Below are 23,477 nucleotides of genomic sequence, written 5' to 3'. Positions count from 1 at the left end.
CTGGGCTGGTGTTTGTAGAATATTTAAAGGATGGGATGAATTAGAGGAACCCCAGAAAACTGATAAGGGAATTAAGCTTTTGGCTCCAGTGACTCACTGAGCTTTTGTGTGACTAAATAATCATTGTTCTTTTGCATGTGACCCCAATCTCTCACTCTCAAGGGCTGTGAGCAGAGCCCTATGCTCCCTCCTTCATGTTGCCTCTTGCGCACTCACATGCTTCTTACCACCTACTCCACGGAGTGTCTTTTACTGCCTGCAGTAAGACGCCAGAGTGAAGTGGAGAGAGCACTTTCGTTGTTCCCAGCTTCCCCTGACCCAGTTTCTTGAGGCTCAGAAGCTCCCACCATGACGGCATGGTTGTGATGGTTGTGAGCCTGGGTTTTGGAGAGACACAGGCCTGGTTCGGATCGGGGCTCAGCATTTTCTATATGGCCTGAGACAAGAGTGGAAACCTCCGTGAATCTCAATTCCTTATTTGAAAAGTAAACAATCAAATGAGCAAATGCAAAGGAAGCACTCGGCACTCTTCCTGATGCTGAGTAAAGGCTTATAGAGTATTTAAGTCTGGTTGCATTTTATTTTGTGGGTGAGTCCCAGTGAGCTCAGGATTCTAGATTCCAAGTTTAGCTCTATGCTCAAGGATCTCAAGATATTGGGACCCGAGTTTTGGCACAACGAGAGCGTGATGAGATTTCATATACCTTTTAAAGGTATATTGAAGATTAACTAGTACGATCAAATAATTTGAAATCTGGGAATGAAAAGACCGTACAAAAGTATAAGGCGTGAGCATAAACATGGGCATTGCATTTTGCCATATTTATTGGGGAGGTTTGTTGCTATTGGCAACCTTGACTTCAAGGTAAGAAATCCTTGAGCATCTGCTGAAATCAGAAAAAGGCATTTTTGTTTGGGCTCTACTCACAAATTGATTTGGAAGAAAAAATTGACTTCAAATGAGTGACACTTGAGCTTTTAAGGATGGTGGTGGTCCGTAATGGGGTTCAGAGACAAGTTCTTAAAGGAAGTCATCCACTAGACACTGTAACTCTCCGGCAATTTATGGTTAAGTGTTCCTTGAACCTGGTGGCCTTAACTTACATCCTAAAAATTAATTGTTTCCAACGTGGTTGAATTAAAAAAGGAAAAGTAGCTCCTTACGCAGACTCAGGCCTGGCCTCTCTGGAAATTAGGTATCCCCTAGGGCAGCCAATGTCTGTCCAACAGCAAAGAATAAAATTAGAGTCATAGAATTAGGGGACCCCAGGTTATCATGGGAAAGGGGCTTAGCATCCAAGTCCAGGTCTTCGTGTTATAGGAAAATAGGGTTTAGCTGCCAGTCCTTGAAGCTTCCTGCTGTGAGCCAAGCCTTCTGCTCAAGCTGGCTACTGAGAGAAAAAGGAGGCAGGACAATTGCCAGGCCCGCTGGCCATGCTCTCACCTGTGCTGTCAGAGAAAATATATTCCCTCAAGTTCTACAAAGCAATAATTTTCAAACTTCTCAACTCCCAGCACCTCTTTCGCCCCACACCACCAGTGACGGAGCTGCTCTGTTTGGAGCTGGGGTAGGAGCTCAGCCTTCATTTTAGCCCCCCTGCCCATCCCCTCGATCGATCAGTCCCCGAATCCCAAGGAACACAGTTGCCCAAAGGCGCCGGGTTATCACGCGGGCACCCGTGCAGAGTGCTCTCAGGTTAACACTTGTCCATCTCTTGTTTTCTCCCCACAGGGCGGAGAAAGGAGGTATGTACCATGCCTATTCCCCTTGTGTGTGGCTGCTGCTGCTGTTCTTGTTGGCTTTTGCTTGCCCTGTTGTTCTAAATAAAAGCGTTCCAACTCAGGGTGTAGAATCAGGGTGCGGTTCTGTCTCCGTGCGTTTTCAGCCACGTAGCCTGTGGCTGAAGTGACGCAGAGGTCAGATGTAGGCAGAGGAAGGGGAGGGCAGGGTGCCTGGTGCCAGTAGCCCGCTCAGATCTGTCCACCAAGTCCTGCCTGGGTCCCACCCACACTTGCCTCCACCCGGCTGAACTGAGGCCCCTAGAGGCACAGGAGTGAAGAATTCGCCGTGAGTTAAACACAGTGTCTGCTCGCGGCTGCACATGGAGGGTGCGACCCCCCCCCCCCAGGACAGCTAATGCTCTGTGTTGGACAGATGCCCCCCTTTGTCAAGAACCAATGACACTTTATTCTCAGATTGTAATGGATGTGATCATTTTCACACATTATTTGGGTCAGGCGGGTTAGAAAGGGGGGCAGGGTGCAGTCAGATGTGCGCTGAGAGTCCATCTGAATAAGGACGCCCGGCCTCAGGGGACGTCAGCACCCAGCCCCGGCCTCCAGGGGAGTCCAGGCTATGGGGAGAGACTGGACAGAGAATTGGAAAGTGTGTGTGTGTGTGTGTGTGTGTGTGTGTTTTAAAAAATTGCTTTGATCACTCAATCCCTAGGCGTGCGTGTCTGAGCTGCACAAGGCATGTCTAAGCAGGGGTTAGAAATTTGATTATAATGGTTATTGATCATATCAAATGAAATGATTTTAATGAGGTCCTCACAGACTGTCACCCACCCTGGTTACTTTTTTAAAAGGGTGTGGGGAATGGATGCAAAGAATCCCCACATTATGAACAAATGTCTCAACTGGATCTTTCTTATCTTTCATTAAAAAGCTAATTTCCCAGGTCCAGTCATAGCAATATATGGAGAAAAGAGTAACATTAAAAAATTTTTGGTATATTATTATGATGTGTGTGTGTGTATTTTTCTGAGAAGGCAGAAAGCTGTCAATAAACATCTCTCCAGACAGAGAATTCCTTGTTGTGTCTGCAATACTACGTTCAAAGCCTGTTTACGAGAAATCCCATTGTGGGGGTAGAATTTTAAGGTCAATTTAGTGTCCAGGAAGCTTCACTTCTATCTGTTCTTTTCCCTGCAGAAACGAAAAATACAAAACCAGAGATACTGGTGGTAAGTATGGTGGCCACAGGGCACCTGGCTTGGGTGATGTGGTGGGAGGGGGGCCCTCCCGGGTAGACCCCGCCACAGCCTCGTGGGGGTGTTTACCATTCAGGGAGATCCTTGCGTCTGGCTGCAGAACGGGTTGCTGTGTGACGAGCTCCCACTAAAATTTGTTCCCTCCACTGAACATGTCTGCTGATATATTTGCAGAAGTGGATTTCATAAATATTGAATAGTGGTGTTTATTATCTACACCAGCACTCCAGGAGAGTGAGGTGGGGGGCGAAGAGCTTAAAGACCAGAACTGGAGCCTTGGCCTCTGGCGGGATTTAGATTTCCTTTGCTGTTCCACAACCTGGAAGAAAAATGAGGGAGGCAGCGCGCCGCCTGGGCCAGGGGTTGGCTGTGCCCACAGGTGTGACCTTGGCCTCTCTACGCTTTAGATTCCTCATCTGTAAAATGACAGTGACAATCCCCGCCCTGGGATCCCAGGTGGGGAATGGTCTTGAAAACCGTTCAGAGTCATGGGAATGCAAAATGTTACAAGAGAGCTGGGGAGTCTCCCCGGGTCCCCCCACCCCGACCTCCTTGCTCTTCTTCACTGAACCTGCTCCGCCCACTGGGGAGTGGCGGTGACCCTCCAAGTCTCCCTCACCCCCTGAGAATAAGGTTTTGTTATGATCCAAGATTCATAAATCGGGGGAATGACGTGCACAACGAGGAGCACGATCCAGTGCCCCGGAATCTCTGCCTCTGTCTGCCACCCAAGTGCGTATCCCTACGGGCCTGTCTACACGCGGAGGGAAGAGGGCATCTCCTATCTCCTTAGTCTTAGCTAAGGACTTGTCCAAGGCAAGTACCCTTGGGGATGCGACTCACAGAGCACCTTAGAAATACGTAAGATTAAATTAATCGATTAAATAAGTAAGTCCCCACGACCATGAAAAGTGCAGCTGCCGAACTATTGGATCTGCGAAGACCCGTGCGGCGTCCCTTGCCTCTGTTGCTGGAGCCGGGGAGCCGCGGCCAGGGAGCAGATGACGCCTGGTGTGACGAGCCCGGTGTGGAAAGGCCCACGGGACTCCGAACACACCCCGATAGCCTCCGGGGGGCCCTGTGACCAGAGTGGGTGTTCCCATGAGGACAGAGGCCCGGGAAGGAAGAGGCGTGGAGCTCGGGGTGTAGGGAAGGCAGGCCGGGCCCAGATGCACCCCTGCTGCACCCCTCTGTGCCTCGCTTGCCTGTCGGCCTGTCAGGCCGCACTGAGGCCAAGTAGGTCTCGGCCAGGGCAAGTGCGTGGCACGTCTGCCTTCCTTTCCATGCAGCCTAGATGGCCTTCACCCAGGATGCTTTCCCACCCCCCGGGCTGGATGAAGTGCCCTCCTGGCCCCCTGCGTCCCTGAGCGTGCCTCAGCCCCACCAGCAACCTTGTCAGTCTGGGCCGTGCACCTGCTGGCAGCGGCTCCCTGCGCTGCAAGCTCTGCAAAGGCAGCCGGCACGCGTCCTAGGCCTCCTGCCCTCCAGCGGGCACCCCCTCCCACCCCCACAGCACCTCGGCCCGCACTGGTTAGCTCCCACAGCGCCGTTTTCTAGGATGTGCCCCCCGGCCCTGGGGGCTGGGAAGAGCTACGGCACCCTTGCTGGTGGGGTCAGCATGTAAGCTGCTTTTGTACATGTGTACAAATCCGCGTGTGGGATCTACGGCCCCTTCCCCCTCAACCCCCCCAGGTGAACCGTACGGAATATCGCTTTTGCATCTGGAACTGTCCTTTCCTTGCCTGCCTATACATTAAACGCGTGTGAATCTTAAAACCACAACCCAGTGGTGGTCCCTGCTGTGTCCCCAGCATCTAGGCTGGGAGCGAGTCAGCGAGGCTCCGGAAGGCCGAGGGCAAGGACCGTAGCAGGCTGTGAGGATGGGCCGCCGGCCTGGCGGGAGGAGTGTAGGGTCGTGCTTGACGCCGTCTCTCTCTCCTCCTCAGGAAACAATTCAGTTGAGCTCTGTCTTTGATGGAGAAGCCATAGACCCAGGTAATTCAGTGGCAATGCCATCCAGCAGTTGGTAGAGTCACGGAGACACCCCCTTCCCCTGCCCGGCCCTAAACAACGTCTGTCCCTCCGTTTGGCTCTGTGTCCTGACCCTTCCTGCTGCCACCTGCGGAGATGCCCTGAGCAGAGCTGGTGGCAGATGCTCCAGCACAGGACCCGGCCCCCCCCCCCTCACTAGCCTCCCTTCCCGCATCACAAACCCATCCGCCTCTTCTTTGGAGCTCAGCCTCCTCCCCCCATCCTTTCTGCAGGCTTCTAACACCAACCATCCTATTGGTAGTGAGAGCGATGCAGAGATGGCAGGCTTGGCTCCTTTTTCCCCTAGATCAGGGCCAAGAATTTTTTCTTGGTCGGCAAGATGAACATAAGGTAAAGCTGGCCTCCCGAGCTCCCCTCACCCCCATGAAATCAGCTCCAAATTTAGCTCCTTTACACACATCCCTCTGCTTACAAAGGCTCAATTATAGATGTGAATAAAAGGAAGGAAACCAAACTCGGGAGGCAAGTGTGCTGGCTCCCTGCCACCCTCACATGCAAGCCGCTCGGTCCTTCTCGGAAGGATGGCTCCTCTCCAGGAGAGGCTGCTGCTGCTGCTGGAATTAAATTTCCCTCTATTATTAGGTACTTGTTACCATAATGTGCCCACATTAGCATAAGTGCTGGTGGGATCCTCTGCCGAGAGGGCACTCAGGCTCATGCCACAGGGAAATGGCAAGAGCAGGGGATCGCCCAAGACTCCCGGCTTCTGGGGCAAAAGCCAGGGAGGACCAAGGCTGTTATCGACATTTGCGTGCTTGAGAGAGAAAAAAGGGAAGAAATGAGCCAACTGCACTAATGTGAACAGGCACACCAATTAGTGTCTGCCGCTCTGACACGGTGAAGAGGCTTCCCTGCACCGTCTCGCAGAGGCCAGACTCCGAGTGTGTGTCTACAGATCTCCGCTAACCCAACAGAAATAAGAGTCCTTTCCTCCTTTCCTTGGTGACTTCCTTTTTGTATCTGGGGACTCGGCGGGGGGGTGCTCTTAGAACAAACCCATCAAAACAGAATGGGTAATAACTGAATTTTTAAAAAATATTTATTTATTCATGAGAGAGACAGAGAGAGAGAGAGAGAAGAGAGAGAGAGAGAGGCAGAGAACAGGCGGAGGGAGAAGCAGGCTCCAGGCAGGGAGCCCGACGTGGGCCTCGATCCCAGGGCCTTGGGATCCCAACCTGAATCGAAGGCAGATGCTTAACCATGAGCCACCCAAGTGCCCCAAAACTGAACAGAATTTGCCCAAAACTGACATGGAATTCAAGATTTATGTGGTTTTCTAATCTTGCAACCAGGGAGGCATGATATTTGCTACCTGTGTGGTCAGAGCCCTGCAGCTCGTAGGAAGGGCAGGCTGGTGCAGAGTATGCCATTCGGGAGCCTGTCCATGATTCACCATCCCCCCTTCCCAGCACCCTTCCTCTTTCCCTGGGAGTAAGAATCGACAGGGGTGGGGGTGGGGGAGGAGAGCACTTGAATTCCTCCACTTGCATGGCTGTTATATATATTTTTTTCCCCTAGTTACCGGGGCAGTATATGAATTCAACTCAAACACAGGAGCCAGAAAGTGGAAAGATCTCTCAACCCAAATGCCAAGATGGAAAGAGCCCCGCCCCCAGGGAGCTGCTTCAAGCAGAGCCGTCACCGTGGAAGGGGCTGGGAGGCCACCGAGGAGCATCGGGGAGCAAGATGGGCCAAGCGGCAAAGCACCAACTGAGGACACGAGCCCAGGTTCCAGAAACCAGGATGGCAAGATGGGCACCCCCAAGAGCAGAAGCCCAGCCCTCCCAAGCAGGGCTTCCCCCAGACTGCACCCAGGAAAGTAACGGGTACCTGGGTGTGGGGCCCCAGGGAGGGGGCCTTGACTGTCTCCAGGAGGCTGCCTCCCCCTAATTCCCTCGTGGCCCAGGGCTGGGACCCCCAGAGTGAAAACACGGGCTGGAGGGACCCTGAGAGCCAGGGTCCAAATGGGGTGTTCAAAACACACAGGACTTTGATTGTATGGTTGCCCTTTCCTGAGAAGGCCTGGGAGAAATTTCTCTCGGGGTTCTATCCTCCCATCAGATGAACCATTGACTTTTGGATACGGAATCATGTTCCTTTCTCGTGTTGACTTCTGGGAAGCCCCACAGGAAGTGCTCAGGACTTCCTGACAGGGACACCGAGGTCTCCCCTCCCATCGGGTGTCATCTGCATCCCCTGCCCTGAGCGCCACTCAGATCTCTTCCCTGATAAACACACTCAAAGCCACACACCTTTGTAAGTCACCTCACATCTGTTGTAAACGAAGCAGAGGAGTGAAAAACAATGAATGAATAAATAATGAGCTATTCATCTGGGGGGAAGAAAACACAACGGACCCCTTCTTGTCTTCTTTTTTGTAGGGAAGTATAACTTACATTCAGTCAAGTGCACAGATATAAGGTAATGCGCTCATCGTAGGCTCCCCACCGAGGCAACCCCTAGTCTCATCTTTATCATCATAGATTAGGTTTGTCTTTTCAGAATTTCATATAAATGCAATCACACAGAACATACTCTTTTGTGTCTGGCTCCTTTTTTTTTTTTTTTTTTTTTAAGATTTATTTATTTATTTTAGAGAAAGAGAAAGAGCCGGGGGAGGGGCAGAAGGAGAGGGAACCTCAAGCAGATTCCCCACTGAGCACAGAGCCCCACCCGGGGCTCCACCCCACAACCCTGAGATCATGACCTGAGCCAAAACCAAGAGTCGGATGCCTAACTGACTGAGCCACCCAGGCGTCCCTACGTCCGGCTTCTTTTGCTCAGCATCACGTCTGTGAGATTCATCCCTGTTGCACTACCGATTAGTAATTCAGTTCTCATCCACCATGTGTCTTCTTCCGTTGCAGGAATGTGCCTCGGTTTATTTATCCATTCCGGACTCTGGTGGCTGCTTCCAGTATTTTACTATAATAAATCCCATCATTATGAACTTTCTTGTGCAGGTTTTTTGTTGAGCGTAGTTACCCATTTGCTCTGAGCATTATTCCTAAGAGTGGAATTGTTAGAGCCATTGCTGGAATCAACCAAGAATTCCAAAATTGGTGGCTCCGACTGACACTTCCACCGGCCAACGACTGAGGGTTCCAATTGCTTTACTCCCTTGCTGACACTTGGTGCCGTCGGTCCTTTTAATCTTAGCCAACCTGGTTCAAATTCCTGTGGAAGTGAAATCACTCACTCGTCTCAAGGCTAAATCAACACCCCCCACCACCACATCCCTGCCCTTCTCCTTCCCTACCTCCTGCGATGGCAGGGAACCACAGCGGGGAGACACAGTAGGAAGCTCTAACCAGCCATGCAACTGGGACTTTCCCAGTGGGTGTTAGCACTGCTGAAAATAAATGGTAGCACGCCGGAGCAGAAAATGGAACTTTCCAGTGTGTGCCTAGTGGAGGCTGAGTGGGTCTGGCTGCAGCTCTGCGTCCAGGCCTCCCCCAACCCCTCCTGCTGCTACGTACCTCGTCCAATAACCACACGAAAGGCCCAGACGAGAGTCTGTTAGAGCAGCACACCCCCTTCCCAGTTGGGGAGCCAGATGAGAACTCCCCAGGCCCACAATTCAGCAAATGCCGAACTTGGAGAGAGCAGCTGTGTGTTTATTGTGCGCCTGTGCACCAGTGTGACTTCTCAAGAGAAAGAAACATTTTAAAAATGCCCTGTCCTGGCCTAGAGCAGGCGTGATTTATTAATAAGGGTTGGTTGCCAGGGAACTCCCTTGAATAGATTTAAATTTTGCAAAAGGAGGCAGAGCTGTTCATTTGTGGAGGTTAAAGTGGGTGAAGTGGCTGATTACCCATTTAAGACTCTACAAGTCTGTGGAGCCCTGAGTAAAACGCCTTCCTCAGAAGCTCTCAGCCTCAATGCAAGTAAAATGAGGCTCAGAGAAGGCTGCAGGGGGACCTAATAACTGTTTATGAGCCCATTAAGGAAGATTAAAAGGAGAGCAGTGAGCAGCTGCTCTCCCTTCTCCAGTGATGACAGGGCAAGGGGGAACTGGGCTCCTCGGCCAGAAGGAAAGACTTAAGTCAGACACAGGGCAGGACTTCTGAAGGTTGGAGTCTGCCTGAGAAGCTGTTTCTTACCTGGTGACCTATAGGAAGAGCCGCTTGGCCTCTAAGGCCCAACATGTGAGCCCCGAGGAAGCCGAGGCGTGGGGTCAGGAACAGGCACCAGGTGAGATGTTCTTTGGCCAAGAGAAAAATCTGCTTCTTCCTTTGCATCTCTGGCTACTGGGTAAGCGGAAATCAGAAGTCTCAGGTCCAGGGCTGAGGCCATTTCTTTTCTGACATTTACCAGGTTTTGGAAGAAAAAAGAAAAAAGAAAGAGGGGGGGGAGACTTGTCTGAATAAAATAAAGCCAGGGAGTGCTATGGACCTTGTGAACATTTTCTCACATTTCCCTTGCAAGGCCTTAAACACACATGGACTTTTGTAGCTAATGTTGAGCTGCCTGATTCTGAGTCATAAAATCGGGGCAGGAGACATTCAAGGATTAGACCAGGGAGGGACCTGTGACTGTTGAGGGATCCGAAACCACGTGGTAAAGTCTGGAGTCTGAGCTTCCATCGTGCTCAGTGGGAAGCAGGCTGTTACAAGCATGTGTGGCTCGTGAACAGAAACTGGCGCATGACGCCTTCACTCCTCAGAGCCTTCTTCCGCATCTGTACCCCTCTCGTTTGCCTTTTGAGGTCACATGCTTTGTGATGGCTCAGAAAACCCAAGTGACACAATGAGTGAATATTGAAAATGATCGCTATCGAGACTTGTCGTTTCTCACTCCAAACTTAATGTGCGTATTTGTAACTCCCATTCATTCAATAAATATTGATGGAACCGCTCCTGTGTGCCAGCTGTTGACTCATTAGTAAATACAGCTGCCCCAAATCCCTGCCCTTGAGGAGCTTCCCTCTGTCAGCTACAGCTGACCTTAGCCTGCTGATAGGCCAGGGTAGTAGTGGAAGTAGAACCTTTGGGAGGCTTATTTGTTTCTTGCTTCTTTGGGTCTTCTTCTTCTTCTTCTTCTTCTTCTTCGTCTTCTTCGTCTTCTTCTTCGTCTTCGTCTTCGTCTTCTTCGTCTTCTTCGTCTTCTTCGTCTTCTTCTTCGTCTTCTTCTTCGTCGTCTTCGTCGTCTTCTCCGTCGTCTTCATCGTCTTCTCCTTCGTCGTCATCGTCTTCACCATCTTCTTCCTCTTTGTCGTCGTCTTCTTCTTCTTCTTCCTCTTTGTCTTCTTCCTCTTCTTCTCCTCCTCCTTCTTCTCCTTCTCCTCCCTTCTCCTTCTCCTTTTCTCTTCTCCTCCTCCCTTATCCTTCATTTTTCTTCTTTTTATTTAGGAAAGCAGACCCCGCATGGAGTGCCAAGCCTGACGCAGGGCTCAATCCCACAATCTGAGCTGAAACCAAGAGTCCGATGCTTAACCAACTGAGTCACCCAGATACCCTGTCCCTTGAGTGTTGTGTCTGAAACATAAATGAACCCATACCTTTCTGGAAGAACAGATAATTCAGAACTATCCAAATATTTTTGTAAAAGATTTAATGGAGAGCCCTTGTCAGAAAATAATTGAGATGCCTGAGTCGGGGACCTTGGGCTATCAGGCCAGTATACATCTCCAAATGGCAGTGCTGGGCTGGGTGCGACCACCACAAGTAGAAAACTAGAAAATCTCCTGGGGCCCTTTCACGAAGATGGCGCCAAAGGCGAAGAAGGAAGCCCCTGCCTCTCCCAAAGCCGAAGCCAAAGCAAAGGCTTTGAAAGCTAAGAAAGTGGTGCTGAAAGGTAGGCACAGTCACAAAAAAAAGAAGATCCACACATCACCTACATTCCGACAACCCAAGACCCTGCATCTCCGCAGGCAGCCCAAATATCCTCGAAAGAGTGCCCCCGGGAGAAACAAGCTTGATCACTCTGCCATCATCAAGTTCCCCTTAACTACTGCGTCAGCCATGAAGAAAATAGAAGACAACAACACACTTGTGTTCATTGTGGATGTCAAGGCCAATAAGCACCAGATCAAACAGGCTGTGAAGAAGCTCTATGACATTGATGTGGCCAAGGTCAACACCTTGATCAGGCCTGATGGAGAGAAGAAAGCATATGTTCAACTGGCTCCTGACTATGATGCTTTGGATGTTGCCAACAAAATTGGGATCAACTAAACTGAGTCCAGCCGGCTATAAATCTAAATATAAATTTTTTCACCATAAAAAAAAAATCTCCTGGGGCCAGTGAGACATCCCTGCTCTGGAGTTCAGGGAACCAGTCAAACGCAGGCCAGGTGAGGGAGTGGGGTGAGGCTCAGACCACCAAGAACTTCCTGTGCATCGTCTGTTTTGGGGGTGAGATGTGGCTCCTGCTCTAAAAGGGAATAATCCAACTGAGAAGATAATCAACTCTTTAAAAGACAACCAGCTACCACACAGGTACCTGATGGGGACTAAATCAGCTTCATAGGTAGTAGGTGCTGGAGCAGGCAGGTGCGGGCCACAGCTGTCTCTGAGCATAACAGGGACCTGGAACCCATGGGACCTTAAAGGTAGAGATGAGTTTGAAGTAGGCAAGAGAGAAATTATGAGCAAAGGCTAAAGCATTCAGAATCCCAGGCTTGTGGGATGCCTGGGTGGCTCAGCGGTTGAGCATCTTCCTCTGGCTCAGGGTGTGATCCCAGGGTCCCAGGATCAAGTCTCGCATTGGGCTTCCTGCATGGAGCCTGCTTCTCCTTCTGCCTGTGTCTCTGCCTCTCCCTGTCTCTCATGAATAAATAAATAAAAATCTTAAAAAAAAAAAAAAAGAATCCCAGTCTTCCATCAATTGTCTGCTGACACATGTCCTATGTAACCCAAGGGAACAACCGCAACCCCATGCAGTGCCTCCTGGGTATGTGACAAACACTCAACAAACATTTGTAGAGTTGGATTGAATTATGCAAGCTTGCCGTGGGTGTGCTACCCAGGTCATGCAGCAGAGCCACAGCTTTTCCAACCAGATCTGGACAAACATGATAATCACCGGCAAACAGTCACTGCATGACTACAAGGTGCCAGACACTATTTTAGGCTCTGGGGATAGAGCAGTGAATAAAACAATGCTCTTACTGTTTATATCCTAGTGAAGGATGAGGGACTGAATATACAAATGAACAATGGTCAGACGGTATATTAAAAACAGAACTCTGACCCACAGTCTGCAGGAAACCAACCCCTGATCTGCAGTGAGCAGCACAGGAGGCCAGCTTTTTGTAAGTCAGGCTTGCCAGAAGCCAGACTGCTATCTCTGGTAACAATCAAGGAAGGTAAGCCATGACGTCTGTAACAATCCACCCAGAGTGGCCAGGGCCTGATTAATAACTGACAGCTTTCCTAATTTTATGTTCACTTCCAACTGAGGACCAACCACACGAAGTCAAATTATCCACTCCTCACCAATCACATAAGATCCCCACCCTGGGATGCCTGGGTGGCTCAGTGGTTGAGCATCTACCTTTGGCTCAGGTCATGAGCCCAGGGTCCTGGGATTGAGTCCTGCATCGGGGAGCCTGCTTCTCCCTCTGCCTGTGTCTCTGCCTCTCTCTCTGTGTCTCCCATGAATAAATAAACAAAATAATAAAAAAGGAAGATGCACCCCCTCCCCTCCAGTTAGCTCACTGACAGCCTCCCCACGCCAACAGCCTCTCGTCAGGCCACACCTGAAGCTTTCCCTTTGTTCCACCATAATGCTTTCCTGCTCCTCTGCCTGCCTTTGAGTCTCTGCTCAAATTCGAGAGGTGTGGCTCACTCCTTTGCTGTAGTGAGCTATGAATAAGTAGTAGCCTTTGCTTTTCTCATATGGTTGGTCTTTGCTTATTTCCACAGAATGGTAGACAAGTGGATTTTATATATATATGTATTGCACATATATATCTGTATACATATGATCCATATACATGTATGAAGTATTAATGGTAGTAAATACCACTGAGAAAAATGAACAGGGTCAGGGTTAGGGAAAGTGGGAGGGTGGGGATGGCCTCTTCAACGAGGATGCTCAAGGAACACCCCCACAATAAGGTGAGAATCGATTGCTGGAAGTGGGGAAGGAGCCATGCAGGATACTGGGAAGAGCCTCCAGGTTGGAAATACGAAGCAAGGGCAGGTCGAGGATCAGTAGGAGGAACAGGGTGATGAGCATAAGGACTGGAGGTGACTGCAGGGCAGTGTCTGTGGGGGGTGGGCACATATCTGTGGGGACAGGCTGGGAATGTGTCATCTGTGGGGGGTGTATGGGGAGGGGTCAGTGGACTATATGATCATCATGGGAGACTTTGTGGGCCCTTGGAAGGACTTCGGCTTTCACTCTAGGTATGATGGGAGCTATTGCAGGATTTTGCTCTTATGTTTTAAAAGCATCTCTCTGGGCGGCATAGTCAGGCGGCCGTCTCTTGGTTTCAGCTCAAGTGTGATCTCTAGGTCATGGGATCGAGCCCGAGGTGGGCCTGTGCAGGGTCTGCTTGTCCCTCTCCCTCCACCCCAAATAAATAAATAAAAATATTTTTAAAAAGCATCTCTGGGATTGCTGATTTGAGAATAGACTTTGGGGAGGTAGGGAGCAGGGCTGGAAATAGACCGATTCAGTGGCTATTAGATTTATCCAGATATGAATGTCAGTGGCTCGGCCCGGGGTGGCAGTGGTGGAGGAGGGCGGGTATCTGGAAACCCTGCAGGACCTTTGGGAATGAGCGTCTCAGATGTGAGCTCTCTCAGGTCCTATTCCATAGTAGATAAAGCTGCCCCAGCAGGGTTGAGCCGCTCCATCAGCGGAAGCCACCAGCTATTTCAGAGAACACTGAACAGTTCTTCCCAAAGGCGACTGTCCCAATGCCTCGTCTGTGAAACCTGTTGCTATTGGGGGGATGGTGGTCACGTGTGTGTTGGGGAAGTAAAGAGAACCCGCCCGTGTTTCTGCTGCATTGAATGTCCTGTCAATATTCCAAACAGGCTTCAAGGAAACCAAGGAGACGGGCAGAGATTTTCCAGGTCTGGATTCTGTGCCCTGCCCCCGGCAAGGTTCAGCTCAGGCACTGCATTAGATTTACTCTCAGCCTAAAAAGCACAGTAGTCCCCCTCATCCACGGGGCAGACATCCCAAGACCGCCCAGTGGATGCCTGAAATGGAAGATTGCACCAACCGCGATGTGAACTATGTTTTTTCCTATGCATACATGGTCTACGACACAGTGTAATTTATAAAATAGGCGGAGTAAGAGACACTAACATAACTAGTAAGAAAATAGGACAATTATATCAATATGCACATCAATAAAATTATGTGAATGTGGTCTCCGTCTCTCAAGATACCCTATAGTCACCCTTCTTTCCGAGATGATGTGAGATGATGAGGTGAGTGGCGTGGGCATTGTGACGCTGTTGCCACCGACCTGACAGTATGCCAGAAGGAGCACCGTCGCTTCCAGACCCTGGTCGACCGCAGGTTACGAAAATCACTGAAAGTGAAATCACAGACAAGGGGCTGACCACTGTCCAGGTCTGATTAAATACCTTTCGCCATGTGACCAGAGTCATAGGAAAAAAATCGTTCCCCTGAGACTCCCCAAAGAGTCTAAGTTCTTAGGAAACTTGGCTGCTTAGAGGGAAGAAGGCAGATGAGGGTGTCTAGGAAAACTAGAGCCTTGTGATCATTTTTTTGGAGGACAGTCCTAACTTAAAATGGTGTATCCTACCATCCCCGGGAACACAAGCCATAATTATCAGTCCTAATTTTTGCTTTGGAAAACATGATCCTTGTAAATCTGGAGACCAAGGCAAAGCACACCTATGAGCTTTGCTTTCTTCCTCCACGCTTCCTGCCCCACTGGGTGGAGCTGGCCCAGTGCTTGGAGGCGAGCATCCCGCTGCCACACACCGAGCCTCAGCGTCCCCAGCAGCCTTTCGATTTCTGTGGCATCGAGAAAATGCAGCAGCCGCCTTCGCCCCTTCAGAGCCAGGCACAGCTGAGGGAGGGAAGCTGGTTAATCTGATTTATGGGCAAGGCTCCGGAGAGCTGCACTACCCGCACTGCCCCTCTCATTTCTCTGTCCACAGTAAGAGCACACTCCAACTGGCATGTGAAGCGGTCCTTTTTTTTTTTTTTTTTGGTAACAACTTTATTATTCATATTGTGATTTAACTCACATACCATAAAATTCAGTGTTTTTTTTTTGTACATTTACAAAGTTGCACAACCACCACCAGTATCTAATTCTAAAATATTTCCATCTTCCTCCAAATAAACCCCAATCCCATAAATTGTCATTCCCCATCCCCAGGCCCTGGCACCTATTAATCCGTCTCTATGGATTTGTCTATTCTGGACATTTCACAGAAATAGAATATTTGTCCTTTTGTGTCTTGGCTGATTTCATTTAGCATAATGTTATCAAGATCCATTTCTGGGGATCCCTGGGTGGCTCAGCAGTTTGGCGCCTGCCTTCAGCCCAGGGCATGGTCCTGGAGACCCGGGATCGAGTCCTGCATCGGGCTCCCTGCATGGAGCCTGCTTCTCCCTCTGCCTGTGTCTCTGCCTCTCTCTCGATCTGTGTCTCCCATGAATAAATAAATACAATCTTTAAAAAATATCCATTTCTGTTGCAGCAGATACCAGTACTCCATTCCCTCCTATGGCTGAGTGATGTTCTCTTGGATGAGCATACCGCATTGTGCTTATCCATCCATCAATTGGTGGATATTTGAGTTGTTTGCACCTCTTGGCTATTATGAGCAATGCTGCAATGAACGTTCAGATACAGGTTCTTTTGCAGACATATGTATGTTCTAATTTCTCTTGGACTGTCTCTAAGAGGGGAATTGCTGGGTCATGTGGTAATTCTAGAGCTTTCTGAGAAACTGTCAGATTTTTCTGGACCAAGTGGCTGTACCATTTTGCATTCTCACCAGCAATGCATGAGGGCTTCACAAATTTTTAAAAGAAAGGGAGGCATCCTCAGTCTAGGTTGTGGTGTGGGGCATGCAGCCCTTCCCAGAGCCTGTCCACTGTGACATGAGGAGTCTAGGGGTGGTCTGGAGTACAGGAGGACCTCACCGGGTTTCACCATGGCAGCTTCATCTGCACCCATGTGGTCTGAGGCTATGTCTCTACCAACCTCAGGATGGCAACTCTGTCTAACAGTCTAACACCTGCTGGGCACGCTGCCTGCACGAACTCTAATCCTCAGGGCTCTCCTTTGCAGATGGCCCTGTCACTTGCATTACAAAATGAGAAAGCTGAGGGCTGGAGAGCTGAGGTCACAGAGCCAGGACACGAACTGGGTTGTGCCTTCTCTGAGCCTAAGCGAATGGTTCAGCGATGGCCTTTGATTTGCAATCTGGTAAGGAAAGGTGTCAGATGACTGAACATCAGGTGGATCCTCTGACTGAATAACTCTCTTGCCGGCAAGTCCAAGGCTTCTCTTGGCTGCAGAAATCAGGCCTCTTCACAGGTGCAGCAACAATACCAGCTTCTGGACTAGCAGATCCGCCCCAAGGGTGTCTGTCCTCTGTTGCCTGGCTTGGGTTGGGATCCGAAATGGCCACGGGCCTCCCCCCGGAGTGCTGCCAAGCCCAGAGCACGCGGCCTTGGGCTGTGTAAAAGGCAGTCCCTGCTTTCCTCTGGTCGGTACACGTTCCCAACCTCTCTGCTGCTCAACAAAAGCAGTCTCGAGTTGGCCAGGAGTATTTAAATGCCTTCCAAAGACCGTCAATCAGGATCTGGGTCACTCAGATTCCGGCCCCTCTTCCAAGGCCAATGGGGCTGCAGTTGCTAATCTGGACCAGCAGGGCCTCTTTTTACCATCTAGCTTGCTCCACCGAGGGATCTAGAAGCACCTCCGGTAAAAGACTGACTGGCTCTGCCTTCTTTCCCTCTTTCCCCAGCTCTCCAGGGTGTGTGGCTCCAGGGCCCGCTGAGCAGCTGCAGGGCACCCACAGTCAGGATCCTGCTGTGTGGTCTCCCACAAAACCCCACAGTAGCAGTGTGGTGGCTGGAAACCAGGGAGTGGTGAACCAGACCCTGGGGAGGAGGGTGTGAGGGCCGCTCGGCCCACAAGTGGCCTTTCCCGGAAGGGCCCAGGACAGCTCGCAGGGCATTTTGCCAAGCAAAGCTCCCAGCTGGGCTCAGAACAACCTCATCACTGGTGATGCAGGTAGAGCGGGTTAGAATCAGCGGTGGGGCCTGGCGTCTCTAACCAATGCTCCCAGACTTTGTCTCCTTAACACCCGGTCTTGCCACGGCCTCTGGGAAGCCAGGGCCCGAGCTCTGTACCTTGGGTCGAACGTGTGCTAACGCGTCTGTGTAAGTGTCTGTGCAACTACTTAAACTCACTTTGCACTTATGGAATGCCTGCAGTGTGCAGGATCCCATGGGGTCCTTTGTACTTATAATTTTATTTAATGGATGCATCTGGAGGCACTAGTCCCCCCAGGAAGCATGCAAGCCCGAGAGCCCTGGCAGCTGGGTCAGGCCCCGACCAGTGAGCGGCGGGGGGGCGGGGAGGGGGGCTGGACACCAGGGAGGGCTTCTAACCCCTTGACCCAGGAGCGGCTCTGCAATTCCTGCTGAGCTAGCTCAGCCTCTTGCTGCTGCAACGCGCCCTTAATCTTGTGGCTGTTTTGGGAAAAGGGAGCGAAGCCAGGGGTCGGCCCCGAGGGGCAGGGAAAGGGGCGGAAGGAGAGGAGGACTGTGCACGCGGGTTGACGTGCGCCCGGTGCGGGCCTCGGAGTCCCCAGCACGAGGCCTCTGGGGTGGGCCCTGGGGCTGCTGCTGCCAGGACCGCCCGGAGGTCGCCGGGGGCAAGCGCGCTCTCCATCGTCTCAGGCAGGGCCACCAGAGGGCCGCTGCTGAACCACGGGATTTCTCAAGAAATGAACATTCCCCGCCCATCCCCGGGCCCCGGGGAGGAGAGCTGACCGCGTGCGGATCGCCAACAGCCCCCGCTCCGCCCGCCCGCGGCGGGTACCGGCTCGCGCGGGCTCGCGGCGACACCTAGCGGCCGTCGTGCGCACCTGCGCCTCCGCGGCCGCGCCGGGCCCGTGGGGGCTCAAGGTCGCGCCCGGCCCGCACTTTGCTTCGCGGACGGTCCGAGGCTGCAGCCAGTTCTGCAAGTCCCGCCGGGCGGGGCCCCGGCTGGGTGCTCTGAGGCCGCCGTGTTCCCTCCCAGCTGGCACTTCTCACTTCCTAAATATGATGGAGCGTGTTTAACGGTGAGACCCTTGAATGATCCCATCAGAGACATTTCTTTGTTAGACTCCGTGTTGAGAGACTATGATGGCCATATGCCTGTTCTTATTTTTATTTTTAGGCAGGGAAAGAGAGAGAGAGAGAGAGGAGGGGCAGTAGGAGAGGGAGAGAGAATCCCAAGCAGGCTCCATGCCCTTCGCTGACCCCCACCTGGGGCTCCATCTCACCCTGAGATCATGATCTGAGCCAAAATCTTTTTTTTTTTTTTAACAATATTTTCTTCTTCTTCTTCTTCTTCTTCTTCTTCTTCTTCTTCTTCTTCTTCAAGATTTTATTCCTTTATTTATGAGATACACACAGACATAGAGAGAGGCAGAGACACAGGCAGAGGGAGAAGCAGGCTCCACGCAGGGAGTCCGATGTGGGACTCGATCCCGGGTCTCCAGGATCATGCTCTGGGCTGAAGGCGACACTAAACCGCTGAGCCACCCGGGCTGCCCTCTGAGCCAAAATCAAGAGTCAGATGCTCAGATGACTGAGCCACCCCAGCGCTCGTATGCTCCTGTATTATTATTAAGTCAAAGACCTCAGCTTTTGAAGTGACCCTGATCAAGAAGTCTGTAAAAATGAAAACTATGCATCTCTTTCTGGGTAATGGAGCTTGAACGTTTTCATTCTCATTCTGGCCTCATGTGGCTCCCGTCAAGCTTTGGCTGATATACGTGTGTGGCGGCTCCCTGAGGGTAGAGTACGTCCAGTATTGGTACAAGGCCCAGTACATAGTTGGTACTTAAAATCTATTTCTTTTTAAGTTTATTTAAGTAATCTCCATACCCAAAGTGGGGACTCGAACTCAGCCTTGAGATCAAGAGTCGCATGCTCTACTGACTGAGCCAGCCAGGTGCCCTTCAAAATCTCTTCCTTATTTTAAAGATTTTATTTATTTGTTCATGAGAGACACCAAGAGAGAGACAGAGGCAGAGGGAGAAGCAGGCTCCCTGCAGGGAGCCCGATGCGGGACTCGATCCCAGGACCCCGGGATCATGCCCTGAGCCAAAGGCAGATGCTCAACCACTGAGCTACCCAGGTGCCCCTCAAATTCTCTTTCTTAATTGAATAATTTGAGGGTCTGAGAGCAGTGGGGAGCCACAGGACAGAGGTCAGATAACCCGGTCTCCTGGAAAGTGCTGGTGTAGAATTCCAAACTTTGAAGGAAATTTATCACATGGGGAAGGCCCTGCCAGGGAGCCCCCTCCTGGAAACTCAGCTTCTTACCAATCTGTTTGGGAAGGAAACACTACCCCGAGCTAAATTTTATCCAATTGCATTTGCCAAGTTATTTGTGTTAACTGACTTCTATTGGTTGCAAAGACCAGAGACTCATGGATTTATTGGCAGGACACATGTGGAAATAAAGAGTCTTGGCTCCATTACTTGATCTCTCTGGAACCCGGAAGACACAGAAGACTTGACTGTTTGAAGTGTGGCCTAGTGGATGTGGGTCATATTGGTGCCAGCCCAGCATCATTTGAACAGCCTTTCTAAGTTAGGAAAGTAGGCCATGTTACCCGCATTACTTCACCAGGGTGGAGATCAGAACTCAGTTTCCCAGACTCACTCTGCAGCTAGGACACATGCCGACTGGATGAAACTTCAAAACATGGAAGGATGAAGAGCAAGGAAGCAGCTGCTGCACGCGGTTGCGTCTTGGTGATGGGAGCCAAGCATGGCAGGAGATGTGGCGCCTCTGGAGGCAGCAGGGGCAGAGATGCTTCCAGTAGCAGGAGACAAGGGTGGTGGGCTCGAACCTGTGCACCTTCAAGTGGGGAGCTGGGTATCGTTCATGGCTGCAGAGCCTCAAACCCCATTCTCTGACTCTGCCAGAGACTCTGGGAGCCACTGATATCCTTTAAGACATTTTTTTCCTGGGGTGCCTGGGTGGCTGGGTCTGTTAAGTGTCTGCCTTCAGCTGAGGTCATGATTCTGGAGTCCCGGATCTAGGATCCAGCCTTGGGTGGGGCTCCCTGCGCAACGAGGAATCTGCTTCTCCCTCTGCCTCTCACCCTACTCATTGTCTCTCTCAAATAAATAAAATCTTAAAAAAAAATTGTGTGTGTGTGTGTGTTTAAACAAACCAGAGTGGATTTTGTTGTTTGTTGATTAAGAACCTTGATTAATAACCCAATATTAATAAACCCAAGACATAGTTAGTCCTCCCTCAAAGAGCTGGGATCAGAAAGTCATTCAGCATTAGCGATAGGAGCTTAAGGTAGAGAGTTCAAGGATCCTCACTCCAGAGAGCTCACACTCAGCCGTTTCGTTTGGGGCTAAGGTGGACATCTGTTGTCACTGCCTGTTCAACATCCATCCCTCCAGGAACAACCGTTTTCTATATTAGGCTCTGTGTTCCGCTGGGGCTGACGTCATGCCCTAGATCCGGAGCTGGACACATGGTCCAACCCAGGCCAATCAGATTGCTGCTGCTCCCTGTCTGGTCGGGAAACCAATCCCAAGGTGGACCAACGGGAGCTGTCCGCGGGACTTGGGCTCAGCCTCTAGGAATCACACGTTGCCTACTGAGGCTGCTCAGCGGGGAGGAGGGAAGCGTGAAGTGGGAGGCCAGTGGTGACTTCCCACGCTTGTGCAATGTGGGAAGAGCCTACCAACCAAAGCGGAAACCCAACTGGAGGAAAGCAGAGGAAGAGAGAAGGGCTAACTCCTAATATTGCCCATTTGGATCCAACCATGACTGAAGTCAGTTCTTTCCTTACATTTTTCAGTTTTGTGAGCCATCCCGTCCCTTCGAAAGTTAATTTGAATGGAGTCTCTGTCGCTTGAAACCAAAAGGGCCCTAATCCAGTGGTGCACTTTCAAGTACTAGAATTTTTGGCAAGAGTTTAAAGGACTTAAGTCACATCCCTACTTGTCATCCCATTCACTTAGTGATTCCTCAAGCCCTCAAATGTCTTTTAGTTGAGGACAAGTATTACGGCCCCAACTGCTGTCTTCTGTACTCACAGGACCCAGCTTGTACACCTCCTGCGAAACCTGTGGCTGCATCGCACACCTTGTCATTATGCTCTCGCTCTCCCCGCCAAGGTGCCCGCCAGGCAAGGTTCTCCATTTGCCTGAAGCGCTCCTCTCAACATTCTGTCTGACAAACACTGTTTAACAATATATATGCTCAGTTGCAACAAAAGGTACAATCTCCACCTTGTGCACAATGTGGTACCCACCTGTGTGGGTACATTGCCAGCCCATGCGCAGAGACATGTGTGTTTAGAACCATTGGTCCTGGTGCTCCCCGGCATCCATGTGACATGGTGACTGCACTCCTCACTCACCTCTTCGAAGTGTATCTTCAGGATTCTTATCCTGCTCTCAGCTGGCTCATTTTCTCTTTATTCCCCGAATCAATTCCTAAGAGAGAAAGAATTTGATTGATCTACTTGCTAACTCTAATTTTCCTTTGGGCTGGGTGGGTTGACATGGGCTTTGTCAAACAATATCAGCCAGTCGCCCGTGGGTGGCACATTCTAGGCAAGGCATCCACTCCCATCCAGTCACACATGGCCAAGAGAGGGTCACATGGTAAAAACACCCAAAGCTGGATGAGGAACAGCTAGGGACACTTCCCTCCTTGGGCCTACGACTGGGGCAGTTTCTCTTAGCCAGGAATCATGGGTATGGTAGCTTCCATGATCCATGTGTCTGGTACCTTTTCTTATTCTAAAATTTTAACAGTGATTAGGATGGGGATGTGCATAATAATTGTCAAGGGTTGGCTGTACCTTCAACATCTCTGTTCTTCCTGCATCACACTTATCGGCTATCTCTGTGAATGCTACCCATTTTTATTTTCCTATAAGCCAAAGGCTGCCTGGGTTCCTGCTCTTTGAGGGACTCTGGGGAGAGAGGGATTGCTGAGCCTCATTTTAATACTCCTTTTCCCTGACACAGAACACTCAGCTACCACCTGGTTTATTCTGCGGTGTTGTATCAACCCTCAAAAAGCCAACTCCAGAGTCTCCAGCTATAAGCCAAAGTGCTTTCAAAAGAAAAAGGAGGGAGGTGCCTGGCCGGCTCAGTCGGTGGCGCATGCGACCCTTGATCTCGAGGTTGTAAGTTCAAGCCCCATGTTGGGTGTAGAGATTACTCAAAAGTAAAATTTAAAACAAAAATAACAACAAAAGACACAGAAAAACGTAAAACAGGAGGTTCATACCTGGGAGGCCTATCTCAGACCAGCCACGCATATGGCATATTGGAAGCTCAGCCATCATCCTGCGGTGAGTTTTTAGTAAATTGAAAGGCCAAAATGCCTTCCTTCTTGATAAAATCACCATAACCACCAAGGTCGGCAGTGGGAGACAACCTGGTGAGGAGGTCCCTAAAACTTAGAGTTTCCCTTGGCCTGTGTTAAACTGGGGAAGCCACCTCTCTGCCTGGACTGACTCCTGCCCCGGCCTACAATGCTGTCCCCAAGGCCTAATTCCTCCGTTAAGGCTCCTAGAATCTTAGAGACATGACTTCTCAAACCTCAGTAGCTCATTTCTCCAAAGCTGCCTGGTCTTTGTTCAAGTTTTATTTATTTAACCCACCAAGTTCTGGTGACTCTTTTGACTTTGCTGCCAAATAGTGTCTCAAGACGAAACATGATCTAGTCTCTAGTCCACGTGAACGCCACCAAGCAGACCTGTCCCTCCTCTGGAGGAGACATAGCTTAGTGGTGAAGAGTGTCGACTCTGATAGTAGCTACACTCGGGGTCAAATATTGGCTCTTTGTGGCCTTGGGTGAAGTTATTTAACATCTCTGTGCTTCCATTTCGATGATGGTGGTGATGGTGACCATAGCGGCCTACGTCTGCCCCCTAGCGGTGTGTGTAATGAAGGAGGTCATGGACATAACCCGCGGTACACATTCAGTTCTTTCTATGGAGGTGACATTTCCCTGGGGAGCATCGGCCCTTTTTCCTAGAGACCTGCTGGGTGGGGCTTGTGCATTCCGGGGACCTTTCAGCTGAAGGTGACACAGTCATAGGTGGGTGCTATGGGCTCCTCCGCCTGGCTCAGGCCAAACATCACTGGTTCCAAGAAGATGGCCAAGACAATGGCCCTCCCAGAACGTGCAAGTCTGGCCTTGGGCCATTCACCACGTGGACAGCGTGCCAAGCACTGAGTGACCCACCACTCTTCAGTCAGGGGGTT

General features: G+C 50.7%; 2 protein-coding genes across 2 annotated transcripts in view; both read left to right on the top strand.

Moving 5' to 3' along the window:
• Window positions 1-6,917, top strand: part of CDHR3 (cadherin related family member 3) — a 59,722-nt gene extending 52,805 nt beyond the window's left edge. The window contains exons 16-19 of the mRNA XM_041723047.1: window positions 1,733-1,746; window positions 2,935-2,966; window positions 4,940-4,988; window positions 6,564-6,917. Coding sequence (XP_041578981.1) covers window positions 1,733-1,746; window positions 2,935-2,966; window positions 4,940-4,988; window positions 6,564-6,868 — 400 coding nt within the window. The 3' untranslated portion in view covers window positions 6,869-6,917. The remainder of the gene's footprint in view (window positions 1-1,732; window positions 1,747-2,934; window positions 2,967-4,939; window positions 4,989-6,563) is intronic.
• Window positions 6,918-10,750: 3,833 nt separating this feature from the next.
• LOC121472244 (60S ribosomal protein L23a-like) lies at window positions 10,751-11,209 on the top strand (the record flags this gene model as incomplete). The annotated part of the gene is made up of 1 exon (XM_041723475.1): window positions 10,751-11,209. A coding segment is annotated over exon 1 (459 nt), but the record flags the coding sequence as incomplete, so codon positions are not given.
• Between the last annotated feature and the right edge of the window lie 12,268 nt (window positions 11,210-23,477).

This window comes from Vulpes lagopus, chromosome 11, assembly GCF_018345385.1.
Source record: "Vulpes lagopus strain Blue_001 chromosome 11, ASM1834538v1, whole genome shotgun sequence".
Classification (NCBI taxonomy): Eukaryota; Metazoa; Chordata; class Mammalia; order Carnivora; family Canidae; genus Vulpes; species Vulpes lagopus.
The sequence above is the reverse complement of the archived record's forward strand: the minus strand, read 5'-3'. Positions and strand labels throughout refer to the sequence as shown.